The sequence below is a fragment of the Fukomys damarensis genome, unplaced genomic scaffold, assembly GCF_012274545.1.
Source record: "Fukomys damarensis isolate Sample0158 unplaced genomic scaffold, DMR_v1.0_HiC HiC_scaffold_19, whole genome shotgun sequence".
Taxonomy (NCBI): domain Eukaryota; kingdom Metazoa; phylum Chordata; class Mammalia; order Rodentia; family Bathyergidae; genus Fukomys; species Fukomys damarensis.
Window position 1 is genome coordinate 4,487,225 of NW_022900931.1, and position 26,727 is coordinate 4,513,951.

The window sequence follows — 26,727 nt, forward strand, 5'->3', positions numbered from 1 at the left end:
GTCCTTTGAGGGGTGATTAGGTCCTAAAAGTGGAGCCGCAAGAGGACAGCCAGCCATCTGCAGTCACTAATACTTCGTGACCTCATCTACCCTCAGTCATTTCCAGGCCCTGTCTCAGAATCCCGTTATCACACAAACTAGAATAAATTGTCCTGACGGAGTTTGGGGTCAGGTTCACCTCACACAGATGCCCACTGCAGCTCCTGTGGTGGGTTCTGGGGAAGTGTGGTCGCTTCCCTCCTTCCTCACCCCGAACGACTCGTTTCCCTGCAGCCCCTGGGGATCTTGTGTGTCTGGAAGCTGGTGTCTATAGGAGGCGGCCTACCCTGTCCCTAGGCCATTGACCAGCCCCTCGTCATAGCCCTGCTCTGGAGTCCCTCTCTTGTACCTGGCCTGGCCACCTCTCCACCTCTTTCCATGGTCCTCTCTCATCTTCTAGAGCATCCGGATGTGGCCATGGAACTCCCGGATCCAGATGTTACTGCCTTCCCAGAATCCTCATGGTTCCCCACCCAGCACAATTAAAACCAGGGGAAACTGCCAGCTCCTTTGGGTCAGAGCAGCATTCTCAGGGACACAGGACACTCATGGGAACTGTCCAGGGACCTCTGGGATTCATCCCAGCATGGACACCCGCTGACACCCTCTGAAGCCCCACCCAACCCTGGAGAAAAGCCATGCGGTTCCTATCGTACCCCTGTTCTAGACTCTGAGCTGGGCTTCCCCTGCTGACCCAGGACGGCAGCAGAGGCCAAAGCTGCGAATACAGTGCTGGAGTTAGCTGTATTTTGAACTTGGACAGCTGCCCACGTACCATCAGCTGCCACATTTGAAGGGGTTCCTTAGGCAGTGCCATCCGGCCAGAACCAGGGCGTCACCGAGCCCAGCTGAGTCTTTGCCAAACCTGTTTTATTTTTCTCGGAGACAAAAGGCAATACCTTTCCCAGCTCCTTTGCAACGAGGTGTGGCCAGAGGTGTGGCCAAAGGACACCTGATGGAATGCGGAGGGGTAGCTTCTGTGTTCTTCCCCTCCTCTAGGCTGATTAACGCCACACGGTGACCCTGGAGACCTGGTAAAGGTAGCAGGGTGGTAAGTGAGGTGGGCAGCGTTCTTGAGTCCCTGATGGGAGAGCTGCTGGTACCTGAGACACCACTGGCGTCCTCCTGAGGCCAAAGCAGGCCTGGGCTGGGCTCCGAAGGCACACAGAGGTCTTCGCAGGTGCTGTCTGCCGGTTGGGGTGCCATTTCCTCCTTAAGGAAAAAGCCAGGGAGGGGTGCGCTTTGAGAACCTCCGAAGTGGGGGAAGGTGCCTGTGAGGAGGGAACAAGGATGTCTTGGTCCCTCCCTGGATCCCTATTTGACCAGTGGTCTTGCCCTTGGCCCTCTTCTGTGCTGCCCCCAGCACATGGCCTGGTTAGGAAACTGAGTCACAAGAGGACTTTCTGGGTTCTCCATGGCCCCAGGGTCCCAGAGGGCTCTGGCCACTGGCCTAGGTTGAGTTAGGGCCAGACATTCTTTACAAATAAACAAGGTAAAGTCTGAAACAGCAGCAGACTGTTCTAAAGATAAAAATGACAACAGCACCTTGTAATCCAGCCAAGATGTCAGAAGGGACCTCCAACCTAGCGGGGAGGGGGTTTAGCAGATTCCACTTGGATGGAGGCTTGGAAGAAATAAAATTTTTATAATTGTAATTTATACTCCCGACATGCTGAGATTCCCCAGTAAACCAGTTATACATAATTCACTTAGATTATGGAAAGTAAAAACCAAAATGAAGATACGAGGTTGCTCAATAGGAGAAGGAGTGAAAATGCTGTGTTCCTAGGCTGGAGGAGCTCTGGGGGCAGGGAAGCAGCAGGTCAGAGCTGCCTGTAAGAAAAACAAAAACAAACCACCACCAACAACAAAAAAAACAGCCCCAGAGGCCTGCTGGCCTTGCATCTGCCAGATCAAAGGTGCAAAGTGTCACTGGGAGCAGGACCAGACTTTGTCTCCTGGAAATTCCTGGCCAAGAAGGGACAAGCCACATGTCAGCCTCAAACTTTGATTGTGGCCCTTAGAAAAAGTCATTAGCAAAATTTGTATTTAGACTTCAAATCAATAATGTCCCAGACTCTAAGAAAGAGCTTTTGCAAGGGCTGGGGTTTTAGCTCAGTGGTTCCAGCACCAGCCTTGCAAACGCAAGGACCCAAGTTCGATCTCTGGTACCAAAAACAAGAAAGAGCTTTTGCAGTTTGGGGATATATTGAATGTACAATTCTGTAAAATCAACTTGCTATGATGCAAGTTTTACCACGTTGTTAAGATGTTTAATGACTTCACAATATTTTGTTACATGGCGACAGATGACTTCTGTTGCTCTTCTTCCCTTTCGTTCTTGCTCCTTTCTGAAGCAGTTCTGGAAGTCCTCTTTCGTGAGTGTCTTTACAAGATGTGACAAGAAACTACAATAAATGCCGCTGCTGAGCGCGTCCCGTGGAAAGGCAGGTTCGTGGAAACACGATGCTGTGTCCTCATCCAGCTTACTCATTGGATTTGGCTACAGGTGACTCCGAAGTTAAAATGACCATAAAAGGTAAATATTTAGAATCAGTTCAGGACATTGAGGCAGCCATGGCCGCACAACTAAAGACACTCAGGAGAGGACTCCGGAGCTGCTTCAGAAAGTGTCATGGATCATGGGCTCAGTGTGTCCAAACCAAAGGGGAGTATTTTGAGGGGAACTCATGGCACAGTGTCTTTTGCTGTAGTAACTGTTTTATTTACACCCACACCTTAGTTTCGGATCACACCACAAACACGTGTACTCATAAATGTTTCGTTTTCTAAGAGTTAAGGTGAGAATTACATAACACAAATGCTGGGAACGTAAGCGTATGCCTCATTGAATTGCGAAAAACAGCCACCACCCAAATCAAGATGCACAACATTTCTATTGCCTAGAAAGTTCCCCCATGACCGCTGTTCCAATTCCCCGCCCAGAGATCTTGGAGCCTCGCTGCTCCAGAACGACACCCGAATGGGACCACGGTACTCAGACTCTGGTATCTGGACTTCCTCTGCTCCGTGTAATATTTGAGATCCATTTACATGGCTGTGTGTATTAGTTCATCGAACACCCCTCTCGGAGAAACTTCTGCTTCTCAGCCAGTGACGAATCGTCTCCGAGAGTGTGGTGTGTTGCTCTAGTCCCTTGCTTATTCGCACTCTGGTGCACGGACAGTTCCGGTTTGAGCCAACGAGGATCCCGGTTGCTCGTAGAGAGCATGCGTGCTGACAAGTCCTCACGCATGGATGCTTGCGAGTCCCCTGGGTAAACGGCTTGGGTGTCCCTGCTTATCACAGGCAGGGCAAGGTCTAACTCTGCGACCCTGCCAGGCTGTCTCTGGAGCTCCACACCTTAGTGCGGCAGCCACACATGAGGGTCACCCTGATGTCCTGGTCTTCACTTGCTGTTGTCCTCTTCTGACCCCGGCCGTCTTGGCAGGTGTGTAAGTCTCTTGCGATGGCTTTAATTTGCATTCCCCTCATTTCTCATGATGCTGAGCATGCTTTTTGCCAGCCACTGGTGTATCTTCTTTCTTCCCGACGTTTTATGAAAAACTTAACACATACATAGGAGTTGGAGAAAAGTGTAAACATCCTTGCATCCACCAGGCAGATCCTAGTGTGAAGATTTTGCTTTAATATCTCTTGCCCAGCCACCCTCCTAGCCACCTTAAAATATGCACAGTTAAAAAAGGGAAGGATGTCAGGCTCGGGCAGTGCATGTCACCGTGAAACATGGCAGCAGGCAGGTGCCTAAGCAGAGTCCGGTGCTGGTTCGTGGCTCCTTTCTGTCCTGAGGGCAGGTGCTGGAGATTCACACATGGCAGAAAACAATTCATCCCTCACCCTGAAATCTCCCTAGGGCTCTCCACTCCCCCAAATTTTGTCAATCCCCAGGATACAAGGGTATTTGATGTCTTCTCACAAAATAACTGTAGTTTTCACCTGTCAATGATTCATCTCAAATGAATTTTTGTGCCTGGTGTGAGTGGGACTGAAGTTCGCTTGTCCCTCGTGGATACACCCAGGTGTCTGGGACCCCTCTCTGAGAAACCTCTGCTTCTCTGTTGGGTTGCTTTGGTGGCACTGCCTAAACTCACGTGAGCTGGCCCAGCTGGTGTCCTGGACTCTGCCTTGGCTGCCTGGTGGGCCTGTGTATTTTCATGCCAACACTGCTGCCTCCATACTGTGGCTGGGTTATATAAGCTTTGCAAGCCAGGCGCCTCAATTCTGCCTTCATTTTCTTTCTTTTCAAGATTGCCTCGGGTAGTCTAGGGCTGTAATATCCAAAACAGCGGCTCACCCAAGACATGTGGTGATTTCAATTTAATTCATTACAATTAAGTAAAACTAAAGATTTAGTTCCTAAGGTACAATAGTCACATTTAAAGCACTCAGTAGAACATTTCTATTCTCAGAGAAAGTTCTGTGGCACAGCGCTATTTTTAGGCCCTTTGCAATTCCATATAAATTTTAGAATCATTTCATCCATTTCTACAAAAAAGCCCGCTGGGACTAGGACTGGAAGACACTGCGTTGAGAGATCAATTTAGAGCTGACATTTAAATAATGTTGAGCCCTCCGCTAGATGGATGTGGTTTATCTCTCCTTTTATTCAGGGCTGCTTTTTCTCAGCAGTGTTCTGTCATTTTTAGTGGGTGGTCTTGCACATCTTCTGTAAATGTATTCCTGAGGATTTTATGTTCCTCGATGCTATTGTAAATAGATTTCTTTTTAAACTTTCATTTTGCAGTTAGTCATTGTTCCTGTGTAAAACCGAAGCTAATTTTTGTATTTCCTTTTGTTCCATGACCTCGCTAAATTTACAGATTAGTTCTTGGAGTCATCTCTCAGCTTCCCTAGGATTTTCTACATACCCAGTCACATTGTCTGTGAGCAGAGAGACTTGTGTTGCTGTCTTCTCATTCTGTAAGCCTCTGACTTCTTCTTACCTTTTTTGGCTCACCTAGGCCCTCCAGTTCACTGTGATAGCAGAGGCTTGAACGTTCACTATTGACTTCAGCGGAAAATGTTCAATATTTGCTGTCAGGGACGATATTAAGTAGCAGATGTCTTTTATCAGGTTCAGGAAATTTCCATCTACCCCTAACAGCTGAGGATTTTTCTTTTTTCTTTCTTCTTTTTAGTAATGAGTGTATGCTAAATTTTGTTAAAAGCTTTCACTCCACCAACTATCACATTTTTGTCTTTTATTCCGTTAATATGGTGAATTAAACTGATTTGAAATGACAAAGCAACCTACATTTTGGGGATAAACACAACTTCATAACTGAATATTGTCCCTTTTGTAGCCAGTTGCATTTGGTATGTTAGCGTTTCTGTGTTTGTTACTGTAAAGATGTTGGCCAAAAATCAGACCCCCCCCAAATATAAAGACCCACTTCAAAAATGGGCATCTGAAATGAGCAGACATTTCTCAGACAAAGAAGTAAAAGCAGCAAATAATCATATGAAAAAAATGTTCAACATCACTGGTCATTTGAGAGATGCAGATGAAAACAACACTGAGATTCCACCTCACCCCAGTAAGAATGGCTGCTACCGAGAAATCAACCAGTAACAAATGCTGGCAGGGTTGTGGGGAGAAAGGAACCGTTCTCCATTGTTGGTGGGAGTACAGTCTGGTGCAACCACTGTGGAAATCAATACGGAGATATCTCAAACAACTTGGATTAGAGGCTCCATTTGACCCAGCTATTCCTCTGCTGGGTATCTTCCCAAAAGAATTAAAAGAATCATACCACGCTGATATATGCTCACCCATGTTTATAGCGGCACAGTTTGTAATAGCTAAAACTTGGAAACAGCACAATTGCCCATCAACTGGAGACTGGATAAAGAAGATGTGGGTTTTTTTTTTTTAATAAAATGGAGTACTACTCAGCCATAAAGAATGAGAAACTACAGAGATTTATAGCTAGGTGGATGCACATTGAAGCCATACTCTTAAGTGAAATTAATAAGTTACACATGTGTAAATACCGAATAGTTTCTCTGGTGTGAAAAGGTAAGAGTGTAGATAAGGATGAAAATGTATAATTGATAATGTGTAATAGGAAGAAAAGGTCTAAAAGAATAGAGGAAGTTGGAGGGGTAGGGGAAAGGTAAAAAGGGAAAAGAAAAAATTTGAGAAGAAAAAACATGGAAACAATGTCTTTGTAAACAGGGAAGGGTAGAGGGACTGAGGGGAGGGCAGGGGGATGGGGAAAAATAAGAACCTGGTAAGTCAGGTATAGGTACAAGATCCCAATGATGAATGTAACTGTGCTGTATACCTAATAGGTACCAATACATTTAATAAAGATTAAAAAAAAGATGTTGGCCCAATTTCCTTTTCCCCAGTGTCTCTGGGTTAGAGTCCTGCTTGCTTCACGTCAGGCGGGAGTCTTCCCTTCTCTGTTTTCTGAGACAGTTTGTACAAGGTCAGATTATTTCTTCTTTTGATGTTTGTTGCAAAACTTGAGTGAAAGTATTGGGGCCTGGAATTCTCTTTGTGATAATACGGTGTTCGATGACTGCATTTCCCCCGCCGCCCAGTGGATCTTCAGGACTAATCACTTGATTTCATCTTTGCTGGCCGTCGGAAGTGTGTGTCTTCCAAGGAATCTACCCGTTTATCAAAGTTATGAAATTTGGACAAAGTTGTTCATCATTCACAAATGTGCAGGACTGTAGTGTCTTTCGTTTTATAATATTGGTAGTTCCTCTTCTCCATTTTCCCCCTGATCAATTAGAGTTTCTCAAGTTTATTGATCTTGGCCAAGTACCATTTGTCAACCTGTCCATTTATTCAGTGTTTCTTTTTTCAGTGGTCTCTGCCCTTCTCAGGGTTATCCCTTCCTTTTGCTTCCTGAAACTTTGTTCTTGGTTTTCAGGTTTCCTAAGGCAGAAGATCTTATGCTGTTCTTCCCCAGCAGCAGGGAGGGGAGGATTTAGAGCTTTACTTTTATGTAACAGAAGGATCTGGAAAGGAGATGCTTTTCGTGTTTGGTCATAGTCCTGCGCCTCTATTTCTGGAAGGCGCTGAGCAGGACCTTTGGAAAGAGCTTGTGAGTGAGTATGTGTAGCCGCCGGAGTCTGGGGCTCCCAGGGATGCCAAACGGTCACAGCCCTTGGGAACCTATTAGAATTGTCAGCCATTTCTCCCTCCCTGGCTCGAAGGCCCTTTTTCTCTCTTCATCGCTAAGCGGGGCCATTCTGGGGTCTCCTCTGCCTCTCCCCCGGGAGTCCCACACTGTGTGGGGTCACCCCTTTATTTCCGTGATCGTTGTTCTCTCAGGGGCGCAAGAAAAAACGATGACTTTGCGAGTGATAAAGCTCTGCCTCAGTGTGGGATCGGGCGGGACAACCCTTCGCTGTTTTCTCCATCAGCCTTAAATGACTTAAAAGCAATTAAGAAAAGAAGAGAAATTACGATGTTCTATTCTTGATTCATGCTGCTTTCAATTTCAAATATTTGCTGGTAGTTCCTCATTACCGGGCCTTTTCAAATATGCCTTGGTTGTTTGTACCCACTTGTTAGTTCTCACGAGCTTAACTTTTTGTAATGTTCATTGATTTGTTCTGTGGATGAAAGTGGCACATGTTCATGGTTGCAAAGTCAGAAAACAGAATCTAAAGAAAACAACGAAACTAACCTAGACTCTTCCACCCAACTAGAAAAAGAACTCTGATTCTTTCATATGTGTTCCATTCCTTAGTTTTATTTTGTTCTTTGTGGGTTTTTTTTTTTTTTTTTTTACACGAGGTCTCACTATGTAGTTGAGACTGACCTGGAACTCACTATGTAGCCTAGGCTGGTCTCGAACTCACAGCGATTCTCCTGCCTCAGCCTCCAAAGTGCTGGGATTACAGGGGTGCGCCACCACGCCCGGCTCCTTAGTTTTAAATATGATTATTTAACTACAAACTAATTCATGCTTACAAAAAATTTAAACAATGCAGAAAAATACAGAGTGAAATAAGGAAGCAGTGCTTTATCCTCTTAGCTCCTGGATGATTTTCATGTGGTTTGTCCCATAGGTTGAAGTTTTATCCTCAGAGGGGCAGTGTTACGAGGTGCTAGTGTTGTGGAAGGAACTGGTAAAGGACACTCACAGAGACGCAGGAATGGGTAAAAGCAAAACAAAAAAAAGTTTATTTTGAAAGCAAAGGATCGGCCTGCACCAAGAGCTGCGCCGAAGAACCGACCCTGGACTTGGTGACAATCTGCCTTTTATAAGAATTCTACAGTCATGACCTCATTTTAGGTGACAAGATTCTAGTTCCCACAGTTCCCATCACAAATCATGGTCACAAGACAGTTCAGTGTTAACCCAAATGTAACAGTTTCTTCCAGGATGTTTATCTTTAGCTATTTCAGCCCACAGGGTGGGGGTCAGAGTTAGGAAAGCAGGACCGGTTGACATTTCTTTTATCTTATCACTTTTATAGCTGTATAGGTTACAGAAAGTTTTATAGCTCGGGGACTGTTATCTTAGTTTGAACATTTGGTCTCACCCTGGGATGCAGCTTAGCACCTCAGGCACCTGTTAATTTTAAATTGGGGCTACGGGCCTTTAAGCTTCAATGGTGAAACCTTGGGTGTTTTTGTTAAGCAAAGCAAAGCAAATTACAGAAGCAAAAGGCAGAGGTTATTTTATGTTTTTTAACTTTCTGTAGGTTTCAGACTATTTACAGAAGTTTTCTCCATCACTGGGACCTTTCAGGGAGATCAGGTCGTTAGGAGGGACTAATGCTATTCTCAGGAAACTAGATTAGTGACCACAAGAGCGGTTTGTTATAGAGCACAGTGTCCTCTCCTGGTTTCCTCTTCCACACAGTCTGCTCACCCGTCCATCTTCGGCCACAAGTGGAAGCCGCACGGAATCCCCACTGGTCCCATATTGTTAGACTCCAGAGCCGTGAGCCCAAATAAACCTCCATCCTTCTAAATTATCCAGTTTCATGCATTTTGTTGCAGCAACAGAAAGCAGCCTGAGACACTAATCCTGTTCCCTGGATGTGTCCACCCTTAAGCACCTTGTGTGTCCCCTCTTGTCCTGTGTGAACATATCTGTGCTTCATGTGTCCACACACCACAGCCTGGGGAGAGCTCTGAGCCAGAGCCCCCCCCAATAAAGTAGCCTCCTCCTAGCACAGCTGTGATCCTCACTAGAGCTTGGGTCTTTTCCTTTAAATAAGTCGCGCAGATTTCGCATCAGTCACTTGATTTAATTCTTTACCTTTTCCTTCTGCAGCTGATGGTCGCTGGGCCTGTCCTTTCTCCTGTGCCTAAGGTGCTCAAGTATTCATGATTCCAGTTATTTTCTGTGAATGCTCATTAGGCAAACACTTCCCAGGCGGATGAGAACCTTGTCTTCTCACTGAGGGACTCACCCTATTGTATCAACTTCCTCCTCATTAAATCCAGTTGGCTGGCAGTGCCAGGCAACAGAGATGATAAATGGCATTTTTATCCCAGATCAGCTACTTCTACTCTCATCTTTTTGGGTCCTTTAACAGAAAACGGTCCATTTCATGGAGGTTTTTAAATTTGCTGGTGTAAAACTGTGTGTGTTCTTTGAGGCTTTGAAAATCTTCTGTAAATTTGCCTGATCTCCCTTCTTTTGCCTCATTTAGTGTGTTTTCTGTATTGATTAGATTGGTCAGGGATTGACTATTTATTTACTTTTCAAGAATAAGCTATTGGTTTAAAGCATGCTATCATTCTTATTCATTAAATCCTTGCTGTATTTTCACTGTTTCCTTCCTCCATCCCCAGGAGTCTCTAATAAGTGAAGAAGGATCCAAATTGCAGTTTACACATCAAGCCACCCCTGACCCTTTGATGGTACTGGGTAGTACCACAGAGGAAGATTAAATAAAGTTCAGTCCTGTTTTTCCCAGAATCCTGAAAATGCTACTATCCATTTAAAATGTCTAAGGACATTTAGTTTAAGGTCACTCAACTAATTTATTAGGATATGGAATCCTGAGCTATGTCCCCAGCCCTTCTTTTATTAATTTTGAGACAGGGTCTTGCTAGCTTCCTGAGTCTTGCTAAGGGGTTAAGTTGCCCAGGCTGGGCTTCAATTTGTAATCCTCCTGCTTCAGCCTCCCAGAGTTCCAAGTTCATGGTGTGATCCACTTTGCCTGGCTCTTTTTCTTCCCTCTGATCCTCTTTCAGGCCTAACGCACCTTGAAGTTTACACTGGGAATCACACTGTCGATTATTATCTTTAGTGCGCTTTCTGTCTGTCTCTCTCCTGAACCATAGAAGATAACCTAAGATCCTAGTTCTACCATCTCCAGGGATCATCAGTGCTTGGTCAGTGTGATGGTGACGGCGATGCCGGTCCAGCCTCTGATGGTCTCCACAGCATCTCTTATTCTGTTTGTCCTCTCCAGGTGGCAGCAGGTGGAGGCCCTCACAGGCCCACTTTGCAGACTACGCACCTGGAGAGTGGATGACACCGAGCCTAGGGCTGCTAGTAAGGGATACAGATGTCCACCGCCAAGGCTCATGAAGCAGCTGGCTCAGCCTGAAGAACCCAGCTTGCTAGACTGTGTGGTTGGTACGTGTACTCCGGTCAGCCCACTTTTCATTTTCTGAAGAGCAATGTACACTGGATATAGGAGTTTTGCTGATGCTCCAGGCTTTTCTGTTATGATGCGTTGGGCCACATTCTTATCAAACTGCACCCTCAGAAGGTGACACATTGGCTCCAAGTGGGAAAGATTATTAAGTCTGGCTTTTGAAATCTTGCTGTCTGAAAATTCTGTAAAAATCACCCTGCAATTCAAATTTGTGCAGAACTTCTTCACTCAGCCACTGGAAAATGCCTCTGCAAATGACTTGGGATCTGCTAATCGTGGAGAACGCTGCCTTCAGTTCTTCTAGCATGAGATCTTCATGGGATCGAGCCCAGCTCTACACCCAAGGCCTTTCAGGGCGTGCTGTTCTTCTGGGACTTCATGAGATCCAGTGAAGCCCCGCGCCTGAGACCAATCTTCTGTATGAGCCCAATCACAGCCTTCGACTGACACTAATCACGTGAGAAGTGAGAGGCTGGGTGTCGCTCAGTGGAGCTGGCACCTGCCTGGTGAGTCCCGAGTTTGATTCTTCTCCTAGAGGAGGAGGGCAGATCTCTGCCGCTGCAGCATGGGATTGGCTCTGAAAGGAGAGACAGTCCTAGTTGCCTCCACCTCTTTCTACAAAGACTTTCTCAAATGCAACATCTAACACACAGTCAGAGATAACCAGCACCCACAGAAGCAAAGAGCAGGAGGAAAACCAGCAGATAAGAGCTAAAAGATCCACGAAGGCCCAGATGGGGAGGGGACAAGACCCCTGACTTTAAACTACATGCTTACTACGTATGCCTTTGGAATAAAGGTAGAACTTGAAAATATAAGGGAGGAGCTGAACCTAGGAAAAGTGACAGGCATATTGAAACAATGGAATAAAATGTTTCAAACTGAAAAGCCAACAACTGATATGAAAAATCCCGTCGATGGATTTAGAGCTGAAGAGAGAAATCACCACATGCGATAAACTCTGTGCCTCAAGGAGGAAAAGCAAAGGAAGAGGAGAAGATGTAGACAGGAGAGTGAGAATGTCAGTGTGGAACTGGAGTTCTAGGAGAAAAGGAGAAATAATGGGGCCAGAAGTAACATGTGAAGTAATAACAGTTGAAAATTTTCTGTGGTGGTTGTCAATGGATTCGAAAAACTCAGGGAATCCCAGACAAGCTAAATAAATAGAAATTATCACCTAGAAATATCAAAACATAGAAAAACTGTGACAAATCTTATACACAGAGAGGAGAGGAGTATGGGATTAGTTGAGTGGAAAGAAATTACTTTTAGTGGAGCCATGGTACCACTGACAACAGTCCACTGAACAAGAGAAACAAAAAACAGAAGAATTACGAAGTTCAATGAAGGTGATAGCATATCCTAGGATAACAAGACCCTCCTCTCCATGGGTTGGTGGAGAAGTTGAGTGAGAAACCTATACTTTCACCTCTGACAACAGTAATAGGGCAGATTCAAATAAGATCTTGAGTCTCACAACACGATGCCCTAAATGTCTGGGACACCATGGTAGTGTACTTGTCCACTAGGGCAAAGTCCTGGGTTCGATCCTCAGCTCTGAAAAAACAAAACAAAACAAAACAAACAAATAAATCACACCTAAGTGACATGGACTACACATGTATTTTTAAGAACTTAAAAATACAGAGTTGGCAAATGCAAGAGCGTGTGAGTTGGAAAAGTGGTACGTGGAGTTAAATCTTAGGCCCTTACATTGCCTGGGGGAGTGGAGAAGCGATTAACACTTTGTCCTAGGAAGTGACAGAGTGCAATGGCTAAGCCTGATTGTGTGGACTTGCTTGGATCTGGCATCCGCCTGGGCTTGGTGGAGCACACTTCTGGGTGTGTCTGGGTGGGTCATGTAGGTGTGGCCTGGGGGCCGCATCTGGTTGTCTACCCTTTCCTCTCTGGTGCTGCTTCCCTGCTCTGCTTCCTGGCACCCATTAACTAAGCGGCTTTGCCGGGTCACGCCCTACCACCATGACCGCGGACTAGGAGCCAAGTCAAACCGCTCCTCCTTGAAGTACTGGACGTGGGGTCTCCCCCCCACCACAGCAGTGGGAAAGATGATGACTACAGAGGAACCCTGAGATTTCTAGGAAAGCTATTTAGAAGAGTCGAACTAAGAGATGACGAAAATCTCATGATGAAAGAATATTCAACACCAAAGCCAGGAATAGAGAGAAAAAGACACATAAGAAGAGGTTAAACAGGTAGGAACAAACAAAGAAAATAGATTTACATCAGAAATTACACTAAAATCAAGTAGGCCAGATTCTCTAGGTGAAAGACCAAGACTATCAGCATGGTTCTTGGAAACTAGGGCTGGGAACACACACGAGGCCCTGCGTTCCACCTCCCCCCGTACTGCTACAAAGCAAAACAAACCAAAACTCTTTCTGATTAAAAGAGATATTATATATAAAAATGTCAGGATGCACAGAAGTAGGAAGGAAAAGCAAATATGCTAATACTAATCAAAATAGTCAGTAGAGGAGCATCACTAACAAGAAAAATAGCATGAAAAGAAAAGTCACCGGATGACAGAAACACTTCATAAAGGTTAACTTTTCTGGAACAATGCAGCGAACATCTCTTCATCACCAGTATTCGATATCATATATCACCAACATTTGATACCATCCTGAGGCCTAAGGGCATAGCTTCAACAGCACCAAAGCAAAAATGGTGGGTCCACAAGATCGCATCCCAGTGATTGACGAACCAGCAGGCAGAAGAAAATAATTGTGGGCTCTGAGGACGCAAAATTCACAATCCACGTGTTTCGCCAAATCAGTATCTCAAGACATCTGCCCCTGGCTGCAGAATGCGTATTATTCTCAAGCACAAATGAAAAACTATTAAAAAATTGACTCTATTTTAGGCATAAAGGAAGTCTTAAAAAACCTTCTGAAGATCGAAGTCACACATGAAAACCTGACATGAGGTGACTGAGTTAAAAATCAGTAAGCAAAAAGGTAACTATGAATTCAGAATTGTTCATCCAAGTAACCCACGGGAAGGAACTCTGTGCAGATTAGAAAATCTTTTGACCGGAGTGAGACCGGAAGCCAGGTGCACAGACACATGGGGCGGCAGTTCGGTCACGTCCAGAGAGCCGTGGCCACCAATATGTGCAGATAGCCACAGCAGAACAAAGAACGAGCTCAGCATCCATTTAAAAAGTTCAAAAACATTGAAACAAACAAAAATACCCAAAGGGAATAGGGGAGGACAATAGGGGAGCTCAGAGATTAATGACACGGGAAAAAACGCATGAGAAAACTAACGAAATCAAAAATCAGTCTTTGAAAAGCTTGAGGAACAAGGGTTATCTTCCCTGAGCCTGTTTCCCTGGAGACCAGCCTCTCAACACGAAAGGGGACCTCATGTTTGTCTCTCTGACAGCCAGATGAAGCCCGGGGCTTATGACAAATGTCCACAGCCGCTGCCGGCCTCACCACCTGCAAGGTGCCCGGGCACCTCCTGCAGGATGCTGGGCTGTGGACGGCAGGAACCCACACCGTGTACACCCTGTAGACCTCAGCCCTTGCTGTGACAGAGAAAGGTGGGTGCTTTCCTCATGTCACAGATTCCAAGGGATCGAGGATTCCTGCCCTGGACTGTGATGTCCATCCATGCAACTGAGAGCTGTGCGTGCATCCCCTGAGCAGCAGGTGGCCAACCCATGGCCGACAGCTGTGTCTCTGCACTTTGTTTTCACACACAGCTAATCACACTTTGCACCTGGTTCATGTGACCAGATTGGTAGTGAGGTCTCAAGAGAAACTGCCAAGAAAAAAGAAGAGAGAAAAAGCACAGAGACTCATCATCATCAGAGGAGAGGCAGACACCCCACGTCCTTCAGACGTTAGAAAGCCAGTGAGAGGAAGTGGTGGGCTCAGCATTGGTCTACAAGGACTCCATGCCCTCATCCCTGTGTTACCTCAGAGGTCAAGAGACTGCAGGTGTGACCCAGGAGAGCACCTGCAGGGAGGAAACGAGCCTGCATTGTCTGGAGGGCTCCCAAGGGAGGTGTCCTGAAAGCAGGGGGCCAGAGAGGGATCGGAGGGCAGAGGACTATGGGAGCCGGGAAGCCAGGCTTGCACTGGGGCTCTCTGAGGACCGCAGCTCGTACAAGCCGAGCATCATAGTGAGAACTAGGAGCTGCAAACAGCAGAGAAAGGAGTTCTTTCCTGTGTCCCTGCTGACGGCTTGATTCAGTCCAGTAAAACCCATCTGGTCTCTTCCAGCCCTCGGCCTTTGGAGCCTGAGCGGCCCCCAAAGGCCCATGTGGTACAAGGCTTGGTCCCCCCCCCCCGTGCTGTTCGGAGGTGGTGGGCCCAAGAGGCAAGGCCTACTGGAGAGTCCTAGGTCATGGGTGTGTGTCCTCAGGGGGACAGGGGCACTGTGAGACTCCACCCCCTTCCTCCTCCTCTCCATGCCTGGAACAGCCTAAGCTGAGCTGCTCCACGAGCTGAGCCATGAGTTGAACAGCCTGGCCCCACCGCTGGTCCCCTGGCTCCATGCATTCCTTGCCATGGGCCAGAAGTGTCAGGACCAGCTGACCACGGACCGAATCCTCTGAAACTGTGAGCTGAAATAGCCCTTCCTCCTTTTCCGTTGATTATCTCACCTGTTTAGTGACATTCGTGGAAAGCTGACACAGACGGTAAGCGAATGATTGGTGTTGTTTTGAGTTACTACATTTTGACAGGTTGTTGTAATAGCCATAGAAAGCTAAACAGAAGCTACTGTGAAAAAGATGTGGCAATCTTTATGACATTTCATACAGATGGGTAAATTTATAGAAAAACGCAGCGATGAAAAATTGGCAGGAGAGGAAAAATCGGAATTATCTGATAGCCATTCAGTCTTCGACTACAAACTCTCCCACGAAAGGAATTCCACATCCAGAGGACATCAACAGAGAAACTGCCCTACTTTTAAGGAAAAATGATTCTCCCTGTCCACACACTGTCAGAACAAGGAAACGTTTATAAGGTCAGTTGAATTTGATATGAGAACGAGGACAATATTAAAAAGAAAAGCTCCAGGCAAACTCATGCGTACACACAGACGCAGAAATGCTACATGAAATATTAAAAGACACCGAACTATCAGGCAGACCTCACACTATAAATGCAAATGCCATTGGTCACGTTAACCCTTTGGCTTCCTTCCGTCCTTCGCGGGCTTCCACGGTTGGGTGGCTCCACTCTTCGGCTGCCGTGAGTGATGCTGTCGTGAACACTCACATACAAGCTCCGGGGTGGAGCTGGGTCTTCCCCACTCTCGCAGACAGATCCGGGAGTGAAGCCGCCCTGTGCGCTCTGTGCTTCACCCGTGTCGGCACCACCAAACTGTTTTCCAAAGTGGCCGTAGCATTTCTATCTCAGCAGGGAAAGAGGGCTACAGTTCCTCTCCAGCTTTGTTATCACTTGCTCTCCTCTGGGTTTTGATTATAGCAATCTATAGTCACATCAGGCTGTGTTATTGAGATTTGCATTTCCCTGATGGCTAATAATGCTGACCATCTTATCGTGTGCTTGTTGGCCACTTGTGTATCTTTTGGGGGAAACGTCAACTCAAATCCTTGACTCGTTCGTGTTGGCTTATCTGCCTTTTCCTGGAGTTGTAAGAGTTTTTATATAATCCAGATATCAGGCATATGATGTGCAAAAGTGTTTCTCCTCCTCTGGGAGTTGTCTTTTACATTCTTGATGGTTGTATCAGCTTTCCCCACACAGAGACACAACACCTGACACCCTGATTAAAGAAGGAGAAGTTTAGTTTGGCTCATGGTTTCGGGGGGTTCCGTCCATGGTTGGCTGGCCCCAGGCAGGAATATCATGGCAGGAGGCACGGAAGAGCAGAGCTGCTCATTTCACAGCAGCTGGCAAGCGGTGTGAGAAGGAACTGGCCACGGACCACAGAACCCGAGGTCACACCACCTCGGCTCACCTAGACTCACCCAGGACAGTGCTACTCATTGGCTACAGTAGGCATTTCTTTTCTTGCTTTCTTTTTTTTTTTTCTTTTTAGTTTTTTGAGATAGGGTCTCACAATGTAGTTGAGACTGACCTGGAACTCACTATGTAGCCCAAGCTGGTCTTGATCCTCCTGCCTCAACCTCCTGAGTGCTAGGATTACAGGCACATGCCACCACGCCTGGCCAAAGCACTGAGATTCTTATTTTATTTTATTTTTTTTTGTACTGGGATAGAACTTGGATCCTTGTGCTTGTGAGGCAGGCAGCAGAACCACTGAGCTAAATCCCTGGCCCAGCATTTGTTAATTCAATAAAGTTAACATTCAAGGCTGGACGTGGTGGCACACGCCTGTAATCCCAGCACTGGGGAGGCTGAGGAAGGAGGATCGCTGTGAATTGGAGACCAGCCTGGGCTGCACAGTGAGTTCCAGGTCAGTCTCGACTACATAGTGAGACCCTGTCTCCAAAAACAAAACAAAACAAAAAGTTAACATTTGAGATTAATGGGCACAGTGGTGTTCTTTGAAGTAAAAGGGTTTTGATCTTGATGAAGTGCATTTTATCTATTTTTGTCTCCGCTTGTCTGTGTTCCAAAAAACAAACAAACAAACCATTGCTCAGTCCAAGGCCATGAAGAGTTTTTCTTCCTTTTTTTTTTTTTTTTTTTTTTTTCTGGTATCAGGGACCGAATTCAGGACCTTGTGCTTGCAAGGCAGGCAGCGGAACCACTGAGCCAAATCCCCAGCCCGAAGAGTTTTTATTTATCTTTATTAGTACATGTTTGCAGTACATAATGTTCACATTCCTTGTGGGGAGTTGGTACATGCACATGACACATCTTAACTCCTTTTTTTCATCCCTCTCCCTCATTCACTACCCCTTTGTCCATCTGTTGATCCTTTTCCCATTTGAGAAAGATCTATATCCCTACTTCCTATTAACTGTCTCTTATTTTATTCTTTATTTATAACTTGGGTTTCTCACAAAAGAGAAACTGCGTGATATTTAAGCTTGTGTGTCTGATTTATTTCACTTAACACCTCAAGGGTGCATCCCTTTTCCTACAAATGACTCGTTTATCTTTTGACCGATGCTCGGTGTTACGTTCTTAGCTCTTAGGTCTAGGTCTCTGATCCATGTTGAGTTTGGTGTGAGGTAGGGATCTAACGTTACTCTGTGAATGCCCAGCTGTCTCTGGCACCAGTGGTTGAAAATATTCTCTGGCCTCTTAATGTCCTTCTCAGTAGAAGAGTTCTGAGCATATAACCATGGGCTGGCCCTGTTCTGGGGTACAGTGTGTGCACAGAACAAAGTTCCTGGCTTGGGGGGAGCTTATATCCTTGGGAGGGGAAGAAAGGAGAGAAAGTGGCATTTAACAATGAATAAACAAAAGTGTGACACAACAGCAGGGCAGCCGCACTGCGAAGAAGGCCCTGGAGCCGTGACGATTTTGTGGAGGGTGGGCCAGCCTGCAGCAGAAGCCTCACCAGAGGGAAAGTGTGAGCCTGGTGGTGTGAACAGAGGACCTGCTCCCGGGAGAGCTGAATCAGGGCTTGGCACCTGTGGCTGAGTCCCAATCGGCCCTTCCTAAGGTGAAGATGTGTTTAATAGGCCCGGAGGTGCAGCCGTGCAGTGAGCATTCTCCCGACACTCGTGACCCCCGGCTTCCATCCCAGCACTGTAGAAAGAAAGCTTTCATGCACCTGCCGAGCCTTGCAGCCCGGCCTCCCAGCACCCAGCCCGGTGCTTTCCCAGCATGGTGGGAGAGGCTCAGACCACATATAACTGGCCCAGGAAAAGATCCAAATTCAAAATTCAAGTTCGCTTTCTACAGGACTTGTGCCATTTTCTCAGAGTTGAAAAACATTAAGTCAAACCATCATAAATCAAAGACAGTCTGCATTCATTTTTAATAAATACAAGACCCTGTTCCTGGCCACGTGTTCTTGGCGCGCTTTGAAAACTTGACCGCTGCACTGAGCACTTTACCCTGCGGGTAATCCTGCTGCGTTGCTGGCATCCGCTGCCCCCTTCAGTGTCAACCTTACTTCCTGGGCACCTCTTGCCAGCTAAGACAGGTAAGGGGGCTGCCGCCTGGTTCTGATGCCTGTGCAGTGCTGGAACAGAATTTGAGGCTGAAACGCTCCCTTTGGTGCCTTTAAAAATAGACCAGCTGTTATGCAGGTAAGATGTTAATGCATGCATTAGCATAATATGGTAATCGGCCCGGCGGCTTGGAGCCTGGTACAGTCAAGCCCACGTGTCCCCAAAGCATGGGGTCAGCACCAGCAAGACTGTGCTCCAAGCCTGCTGTGTGGGCAGAGGAGCCGAGGTCTAGAGCAGCACGGAAAGCGTCTCACGGAGGAAGCCAGATGCGAGAGGTCCTCTGCTGGCGCCAGGACAGGATGGGGCATCCATCAGGGGGCGGGCACAGCTCCCGCGGCACCCGAGGCGGCGGCGGTGGGAGATGGATGGAGAATTTTGGAATATAATTAACGTGATGGCAGCCCTCGGCTCCACAGAGTTCAATTTGCAGAAGCAACGTTTCAATTCGGGGCTGTTTATCACCCCGCCGAGGCTGGTTACACAGCGATAACAGAGAGGCTGCTGAGCAGGCTGAGCGCCATCCGTCTTGGACCCAGGATCCTGACTGCTGACGGAGGCCAGGACACTGGCTGCGGCTGGGCTGAGACCTCGTGCCTGCCGGCCTGCGCCATCGCGAGCCATCTGCCCTGGGACAACCAGTGTACAACGATGCAGGGTTCAGCTGCCTCCTCCCGGGAGTCTTAGCGGCTCTCACCCACCCGGGGGGAGCACAGCTAGGTGTCCTTGTCCGTCACCAACAAATAACAGACTCTCGGAAGTGGATTACGGGCCACCTGCCCTGCTTTGGGTCAAGATTGCGGTGCTTACTTAGAACTGGCCCACCCGTATCCCTCGCCGGTAGGATGCCGGTTAGCACTGCTCTGGCCCACAGCATGGCAGTGAAAGCTGCTGGAGATGGCTTCTGGGAAAGCTTTGTAAGAGGACTACAGTGCACTGCCGTGTTCTTTTCTTTAAACTTTCCTTTATAGGGGCTGGAGATTTAGCTCAGCGGTTCGGTGGCCTGCCTTGCAAGTGCAAGGACCCGAGTTCAACCCCCAGTACCAAAAAAAAAATTAAATAAATAAACTTTCCCTTATGTCTGGAATGCAGGTATAATTAATGCCTTGATCTCAGCAGCTTCATAGGATCAATGTGACAGACAGAAGGAGCATGGGCTGTGACGCCACCGTCGGACCTCACGCACTGAACCGCCTTGGACATTCCCATGAGACCGAGCAGGCCGCTCTCGGCAGTGTGCAGGACCCGGGGGCCTCTCACACTGGACCCCCAGACAGGCACCTGGACCGTGTGCTGAGGACTCAGGGGCTGCAGGCAGCAACAGCAGGGGTGGGGAGCTGGGGCAAAGCAGCTGGCTGCACTGTCCCCAGAGCTCCTGAGGCTCCCGGGGCCGGCGTGCCAGGGTTTGGTGGGAAGTGTGGGTGTGGCTCGTGCGGGGGGGGGCAGCCAGGTGAGAACAGCTTTGCTCCGAACGGCGACGGCATGACAGGACCCCAAAGTCCTCGTGAGGCCCCAGGTGACCACGTTGGGGAGAGCAGCATGGGAGGAGGTGATGGCTAAGGGACGGGGCCTGCAGGCCACATGATCGTCAGGCGTGACACACACCACAGTCACGGTCTCCACCAGTGTCACAGTACACCCGCACCACGTGCACGCTCCACACAGAGCACACACGTCACGCACACGCGCCTCGCACTCCATACGCATACCATGCACACAGCACACGTATCAGGTGCACACACTCACCACACACGCTATGTACACACACGGCACAGGCGCACCAACCATACCCTGCACACAAGTGCCACAGACCTCCCACGTGTATCACACACAGGTACCACACACACACTCCATACCACACACACAGAATACCATACGTGCATCTCACACAACACTACACACGCTCTCCTCCAGGCATCTCTCGCCTTCGCCTAGAAAATCACAAAAGCCTTTGAGAATCGCTAGGCCCAGCACTGCACGTCACCTGGTCGTGATGCTGTCCCCAAAACCTTCCAGCCAGGACGCCACAGCTGCCCCTCAGAGCACCTGTGTGATGTGACTGGGGTTCTGCGGCCGGCTGTGCCCAAAGCCGGGAATCAAAGCTTCTCCGTGGGTTGCACCCAGCACTTACCTCCTGACACAGTCACTCGATGCGTAGTAAGTTCCGCAGAGGGGAGAACGGATGAGCAGACACCAGCACAGAGAAACAGAGCCAGGCCTCTCAAAAGCACATCGTAGGTACTGAAAATGAAAGAAAATGCACCTTAAAACATATTTTATGGAGTAGTTCATCACATATACTGCTAGATTTGTCTACTGTAGGGTGTTTCGCATTGTATTTTTTAATGGTATGTGAACTTTTAAATGTGACAGTTAAGCACATCTTTGAAAGCATAGTCAGAGACAAAAGCAAAATGATACAGTGATTTCCTTCAGAATTCCTGCAATGTTCAATCAGGAGGCGGCTTCGGACTGTTTTATTCGTGGTAGTTACTGGCTGATCTTTTTTAATAGGCAGTAACTCCAGAGAAGAAACCTGCGCGTTTGCCTAATAAGTTGTTCTTTTACATTAAAGTTTAGAGTAAGCCCCGAGTAAAACAATGGAAATGTATATAGAACTACTAGTTCTTACATGATTTAATTTTATCAAGATGCATGAGTTTAACTTTCACTTACTTTTATGTAGGCAAACGATTCATTTTTGTTCATTTTGCTGTTTGTTGAAATAGCATCCCTGTCCTACATGCTCTTATCTTGACCCAAATAAAATACTAATCTAAGGTCAAGATGAGGAGAGGAATGACTGAGATGAATGTCTTTCCTAAAATAATCAATACATTTTGTCAAACTAAAAAAGAAAAAGGAAACAGAGCCAGGATCCCATTCCTGCAAGGCCAGAGCATTTCTTCTGCTTCTCCTCTTGAACAGGATATGGAGTTTCCCTCATTTGGCTTCTTTAATTGAAATATAATTCTTCTTAGCAATTTTCTTCAAAGTGATAATTCAACGTCATCCATATCTCAGTGCGGAGTGAAAATTGCCACGTGATTTCAAAACAAAATAAGAATGAGGTAGTTTGGAATGCTGTCAATAAGATCAAGCGAGAAAGGGCCAGGATTTAGCTCAGTGGCACTGTGCCTGCCTCTTCCAAGCACAAGGTCCTGAGTTTGATCTCTGGCACACACACGCGCGTACACATGCGCACACACATGCACACACATGCGCACAGATCAAGTGAGGAAAAGACCTTCATCAGAGCTGATCGTGTCAGTCTCTTTTCTGTAACTGTCACGGACACCTGCGATGGTTCAGTCGGTCAGAGGAGAGTTTATCGGGTCCACAGTTTCGGAGACTCCCATCCATGGTCACTTGGCCCCGCTGCTTTCAGGGCTGTGGTGAGGAAGCCCATCGTGGTGGGAGGATGTGGTGGATAAGGTTGGCCATGGTGGCCAGAAAGCAAAGTGAGAGGAAGTGGAGTTGTCTGGATCCCAGGATCCGGGCCGTGCTCTATGAGCTCACTTCCTCCCAGCAGCCTCGCCTCCTAAAGGTTCCGGGACTTCCCAGTGGCACCACAGGCTAGGACCCAAGCCTTCAACACAGGGGCCTTTGGGGGAGACTCCAGAGCCGAAGTATGGCGATGAAATGTAGAGCTCAAGGGACCTAGACCCTGGGGTTTCCCAGGATTCCCTGCAGCAGGCCACCAGCCCCTTCCAAGTCTCTGTCCATTGGACTCTGCTTCCTGGGCCCCCAACCTGGCCACCTGCTCTGCCCACCTGGAACCACCCCACAAGGCTCTGGAGGGTTCTCACCAACATTTGTACCTTTCCTATCACACTTGGCCTGGGCCTTCATGTGGATAGGAAGGTGTCCCCACACCCAGGGCAGCCAGTCTCCGAGGAACAAGGGGTCCAGAAGCACCCTCAGCACCTCTGAACCTTCAGCAGGAGGTTGAGAGTCTTAGTGGGCAGCTAGTGCCCAAGCTCCACCACTGCAAGTGCAAGAGCTCAGGGGCACCCTTCAGTCCCAGCTCTTTCCTCAGTCCTAGCTGAGAGAGCTTCTGTTTTCCCTGTCTCTGTCTCTGTCTCTGTCTCTCTCTCTCTCTCTGCATCACTTGTTGTCCTGTGTGGGGGTCACAGTGGCCTTGAGACTAAAGGCCAAAGTCAAGAGAACAAGTCACAAACACTGGACAGACAACACTTTGACTTGATTTCTAACTCCACCGTTGTGTCCTGCATCTTGTATGAGCCTCGGTTTATTTATTCTGCAAAATGGGAAAATCCTGAGACCCTGTTTACGTAAAGATGGGTCAAGAAAATGTAGTGTGGTTGGTACAGGTCTTCATGAAGATGAAAAGTATAAACCTGAAGAAAAGCCCCAAAGTCCCCCAGATGTTTGTGCCGATAAATTCCTGGAAACACATTCCTCTGTGAGTGTGTGTGTGTGTGTGTGTGTGTGTACACATGCGTGCTGTATACCTAGTGTACTAATAGGCTAGCAAGAAAGGGCAGAAACTCAAGACCAGTAGCTCTTATGGTGTGATGGGCCAACTTGCCAGGTGTGAAGAAGCTCGGAAGTGAGGGGTGCCAATTGCCTACAGGCAGAAGAAAGTAGAAAGTAGCCCCCAGAAGATCTGAGTTCAGCGCATCATTATTTTTTCTGCACTCAAAGTTTCAGCCTTCTCTTCCCACCTCTGTGGCCATGGGCACCTCATTTAACATCCTGGTGTCTCAACTTCTTGTCTTCAAAATGTGGATCATCACACCATCCTCTTGTATCATGACGTTTGCAGTTGCAAAGAACAGGCAACAGCAACCCAGATGGACTGTGATGGTCCGTCTTCATTGTCCACCTGACTGGATGAAGATTAGCAAAGCACACTTCCGAGTGCATCTGGGTGGGTTATGGGGCATGGCCTTGGGAATTAGATCTGTTCTCTGTAGCTCCTGCCTTGGAGCCAGCCAGCCATGGACTGAACCTTCTGAAACCTTGAGCCAAACAAATCTTTTAAATTGTGGATGTCAGGTGTTTTGTCCCAGCAACAGGAAAGTTGATTTAATATATGGACTTTAAAAACAAAGACAACACTCATTTGTGCCGCTGAAAGGCTCAGGTGACATTCAGTTCAGCAGTTCAATGCTATGATAGAGCATCTATTTCTTGTACTCTCTCTCTCTCTCTCTCTCTCTCTCTCTCTCTCTCTCTCTCTCTCTCTCTGTCTCTCCTCTGTTCCTTCCTGTGGCATTGGATTCAACTTACAGCTGCTCCCTGTACCCTGTACAGTCCAAGGAGGACTATCAGCAGCTCCCAGGGCTCCCTGTTCTCTCACTCATGTCCCTCGAGAGAGACAGATTCTCATTGCCCACTTCTCTTGGCATAGTCCAAGTATTACTCTGATTGGACCAACCTCAGTCACATCCCCGGATCTGAACCAATCGCTAAACAAGGAAGACAGAGTGCACTGATTGGCTTAACTCAGACCACATGCTCCACCTATGAGGTTGTGAGGAGAGCCTTGGACCTCCAAATGGTTTTCAGAGATGGTGGGAAGGGAGTTGACAACTAGAGTTCACACAGAACTATCCATGACAGTCTGCCCCTTGGATATCCTATGTGCATACAGATCCTTCTTCCTGAGGGCATTCAGAGCTGCCCAGGCTTACATAAACACACATATTGTGTCTCATGCAGTACTCAAAATCCAACCCAGGGACTGCATGCATCTCCAGGTTTGGGATCTCAGGAACAGTCACAGTCTTCCCTCAAGTCTGGATGGAATTTGTCGTGGTACAGGGAGAGAAACACAAAGGGAATCAGTTCACATGGCTGAAACGTGCAACAGAGAGGGTTCCAGCAGGGTTCAGTTGCAGGTTCTCAATGTCATGGGAGCTCCGGGTTTCTCTCTGTGATTCGCTCATCTCTGTCCTCCAAGTGTGAGATATTCCCTTGGCGGGTTTTCCTCACAGGTGCTACAGTGACTGCTAATGGCACCCTGAGTGCCCTGTGTCTTCGTCTGTGCTTGTGGCAGTGAATTGCAATTGATGATTTTGAGTCACCAGAATGGGCCACCTAGATGTTCAGGTTGCAAGCAACAGAAACCCAACTCAAAGAACAGGGACCTGCTTCAGGAAAAAGGCCCGTGTGCAGTGTATGTCCTATGGGAAGGGTGACAGGGTTCCAGCCAGTTCCAGCCAGGTCCCCAGGGGCATACGCCTTTGCTTGCAGTGGGTCAGGGCTGCCTGCCCTCAGCCGCCTTTGCTCAGCAAAGAGATTGGAGGTATATACCTGCTGTGGGTACTGGAAGCCAGGGATCTCACAACACGTTCACAGCCTGAGTGTCATAGTACAGCAGCAACAGACCCCAAGAAGGAGGAATCCAGGCTGCTCAGCTCCCCACCAAAGAGCAGCAGGAGCATTTTCCGGCCACAGCTGCTAAGGATAAGAAAGCACCCACCTCTGCCAGCACGCTCCCTCCTCAGGCCAATTAAAGATGGCACTGGGGAGGGAAGAGGAGGTTGATAAATGACAGAAAGCAAAACCAGAATGGTCCAGTTCCATCACACAGCTCCAATTAGCTGAGCCCTGCTGTGGCCCTCATTGGATGAGCTCACAGGCTCTGGAGCTCCCGGAACAGCAGCAGGAAGGTGCCACAGCTCCCAGCTCTGGCCACTCACCTTGGCAGGGTCTGAGTTGACCCTGTAGGGTAGACTCACTGAGCTCTGGATGGATTCATTCTGAGCCAAAACAAAAAATGTTTGCCCTGTTAAAATGGCCTTAGTGCCAGGTATGACAGCACAGGCCTGTAAGCCCAGCACTTGGGAGGCTGAGGCAGGAGCATAGTTACAAGTTTGGGGCCAGCCTGGCCTGTATAGTGAGTTTAAGGCCAGCCTGAACGACATAGCGAGACCCTGTCTCAAGAAAAATTGTCTTAGTCCCTTAGTCCCTAGCACCTTGATAGGACTGTACGGACAGGTTAATCTTACTATGTGAGGTCCTACTATGTGCCAGGACTTCCATTTCAAACACCATCTCCCAGAGCCTTTGCTACATCCTGCTGACCCCATATTACAGTTTTCATACAAATGGATTGAGGGAGGGAGCTGTACTAGAAGATCTCTCCCAATCTAACTAACGTCAGGGCACAGATCTGGGGTGAGAAATCAGGTGCCCAATAAATGACTGATGAAGTAATCAAAGCTGCTTTGTAACCTGCACTTCGACTTGATAATGTGTTTGCATCAGTCAGGTTAATTGCAATGATGCCATGTAACAAACAGCCCCAGAGTTGCAATGACTGAAACAGAAAGTGCATTGTTGCTCATGCAATGCCCATGAGAGGTTCACATGGTCCCCCAGGGCCAGTCTCCCAGAGGTGACTCAGCAGCCCAGACTGACATAAGCCAACGAGGCAGAGGTAGTAGAGGGAACTCAAGCCTAGGGGCTTTACAGGGAGAGGGAAGGAGACGGCGACACATGCGCACCCTTGCGCTTGTCAGGCGATCCTGTGCTGCCTCCGACACTGAGCCAAACCAGCCTCCTTCCCGAGTCCCTCCCCTGGTTGGTGGTGTCATATTTTTGGCAACAGAAAGCACACTGGCCCAGCCCCCGTCCTTGACATCCTGCTGCCCAAGATGCCCCTTTGGGCCCCTTGGACCAGTGATGTCTGTGACCTCTACGCAGTTCACGTCACCGCACTGACCCACCAGAATAGGCCACAGACAAGGCCAGGCATAGTGGAACCGGAAGTGATGTGGTCCAACGTGGCCAGGCCCCTGATGCTCTCAGGGGGTTGGTTCCCCAGGTGGATCTGAGTCTTAGTCACCTTTCTCGTCACTGGGGTGAAATACCTGACACCCAAGACTTAAAGGTGGAGAGGTTTATCTTGGTTCATGCTTTAGAAGTTTCAGCCCTTGCATGGTGGGGTGGACTCAGCTCTGGGGCAGAGTGGCACGGTGGAAGGGTCTGGGCAGAAGGCAGCTGCTCAC

The 26,727-nt window shown here is 47.8% G+C and overlaps 1 protein-coding gene across 7 annotated transcripts; it reads right to left on the reverse strand.

The window, feature by feature from the left end:
• Positions 1 to 849: 849 nt before the first annotated feature.
• LOC104869229 lies at positions 850 to 26,727 on the reverse strand. 7 transcript variants are annotated; one of them, XM_010634351.2, is made up of 4 exons: positions 26,446 to 26,727; positions 20,877 to 20,986; positions 1,143 to 1,310; positions 850 to 1,070 (listed from the first exon to the last, which is right to left on the reverse strand). In XM_010634351.2, the coding sequence occupies exons 1-4, from the start codon at positions 26,472 to 26,474 to the stop codon at positions 910 to 912; spliced, it is 468 nt and encodes a 155-aa protein (XP_010632653.1). In that variant the 5' UTR covers positions 26,475 to 26,727; the 3' UTR covers positions 850 to 909. The 7 variants fall into 7 exon arrangements, 4 of the variants coding, with proteins under 4 accessions (XP_010632653.1, XP_010632655.1, XP_010632651.1 ...); XM_010634353.2 differs by lacking the exon at positions 26,446 to 26,727 and adding an exon at positions 21,422 to 21,670 and having other exon boundaries at positions 874 to 1,070; positions 1,143 to 1,251; XM_010634349.1 differs by lacking the exons at positions 850 to 1,070; positions 1,143 to 1,310; positions 26,446 to 26,727 and adding exons at positions 19,833 to 20,315; positions 21,422 to 21,829; positions 21,993 to 22,236.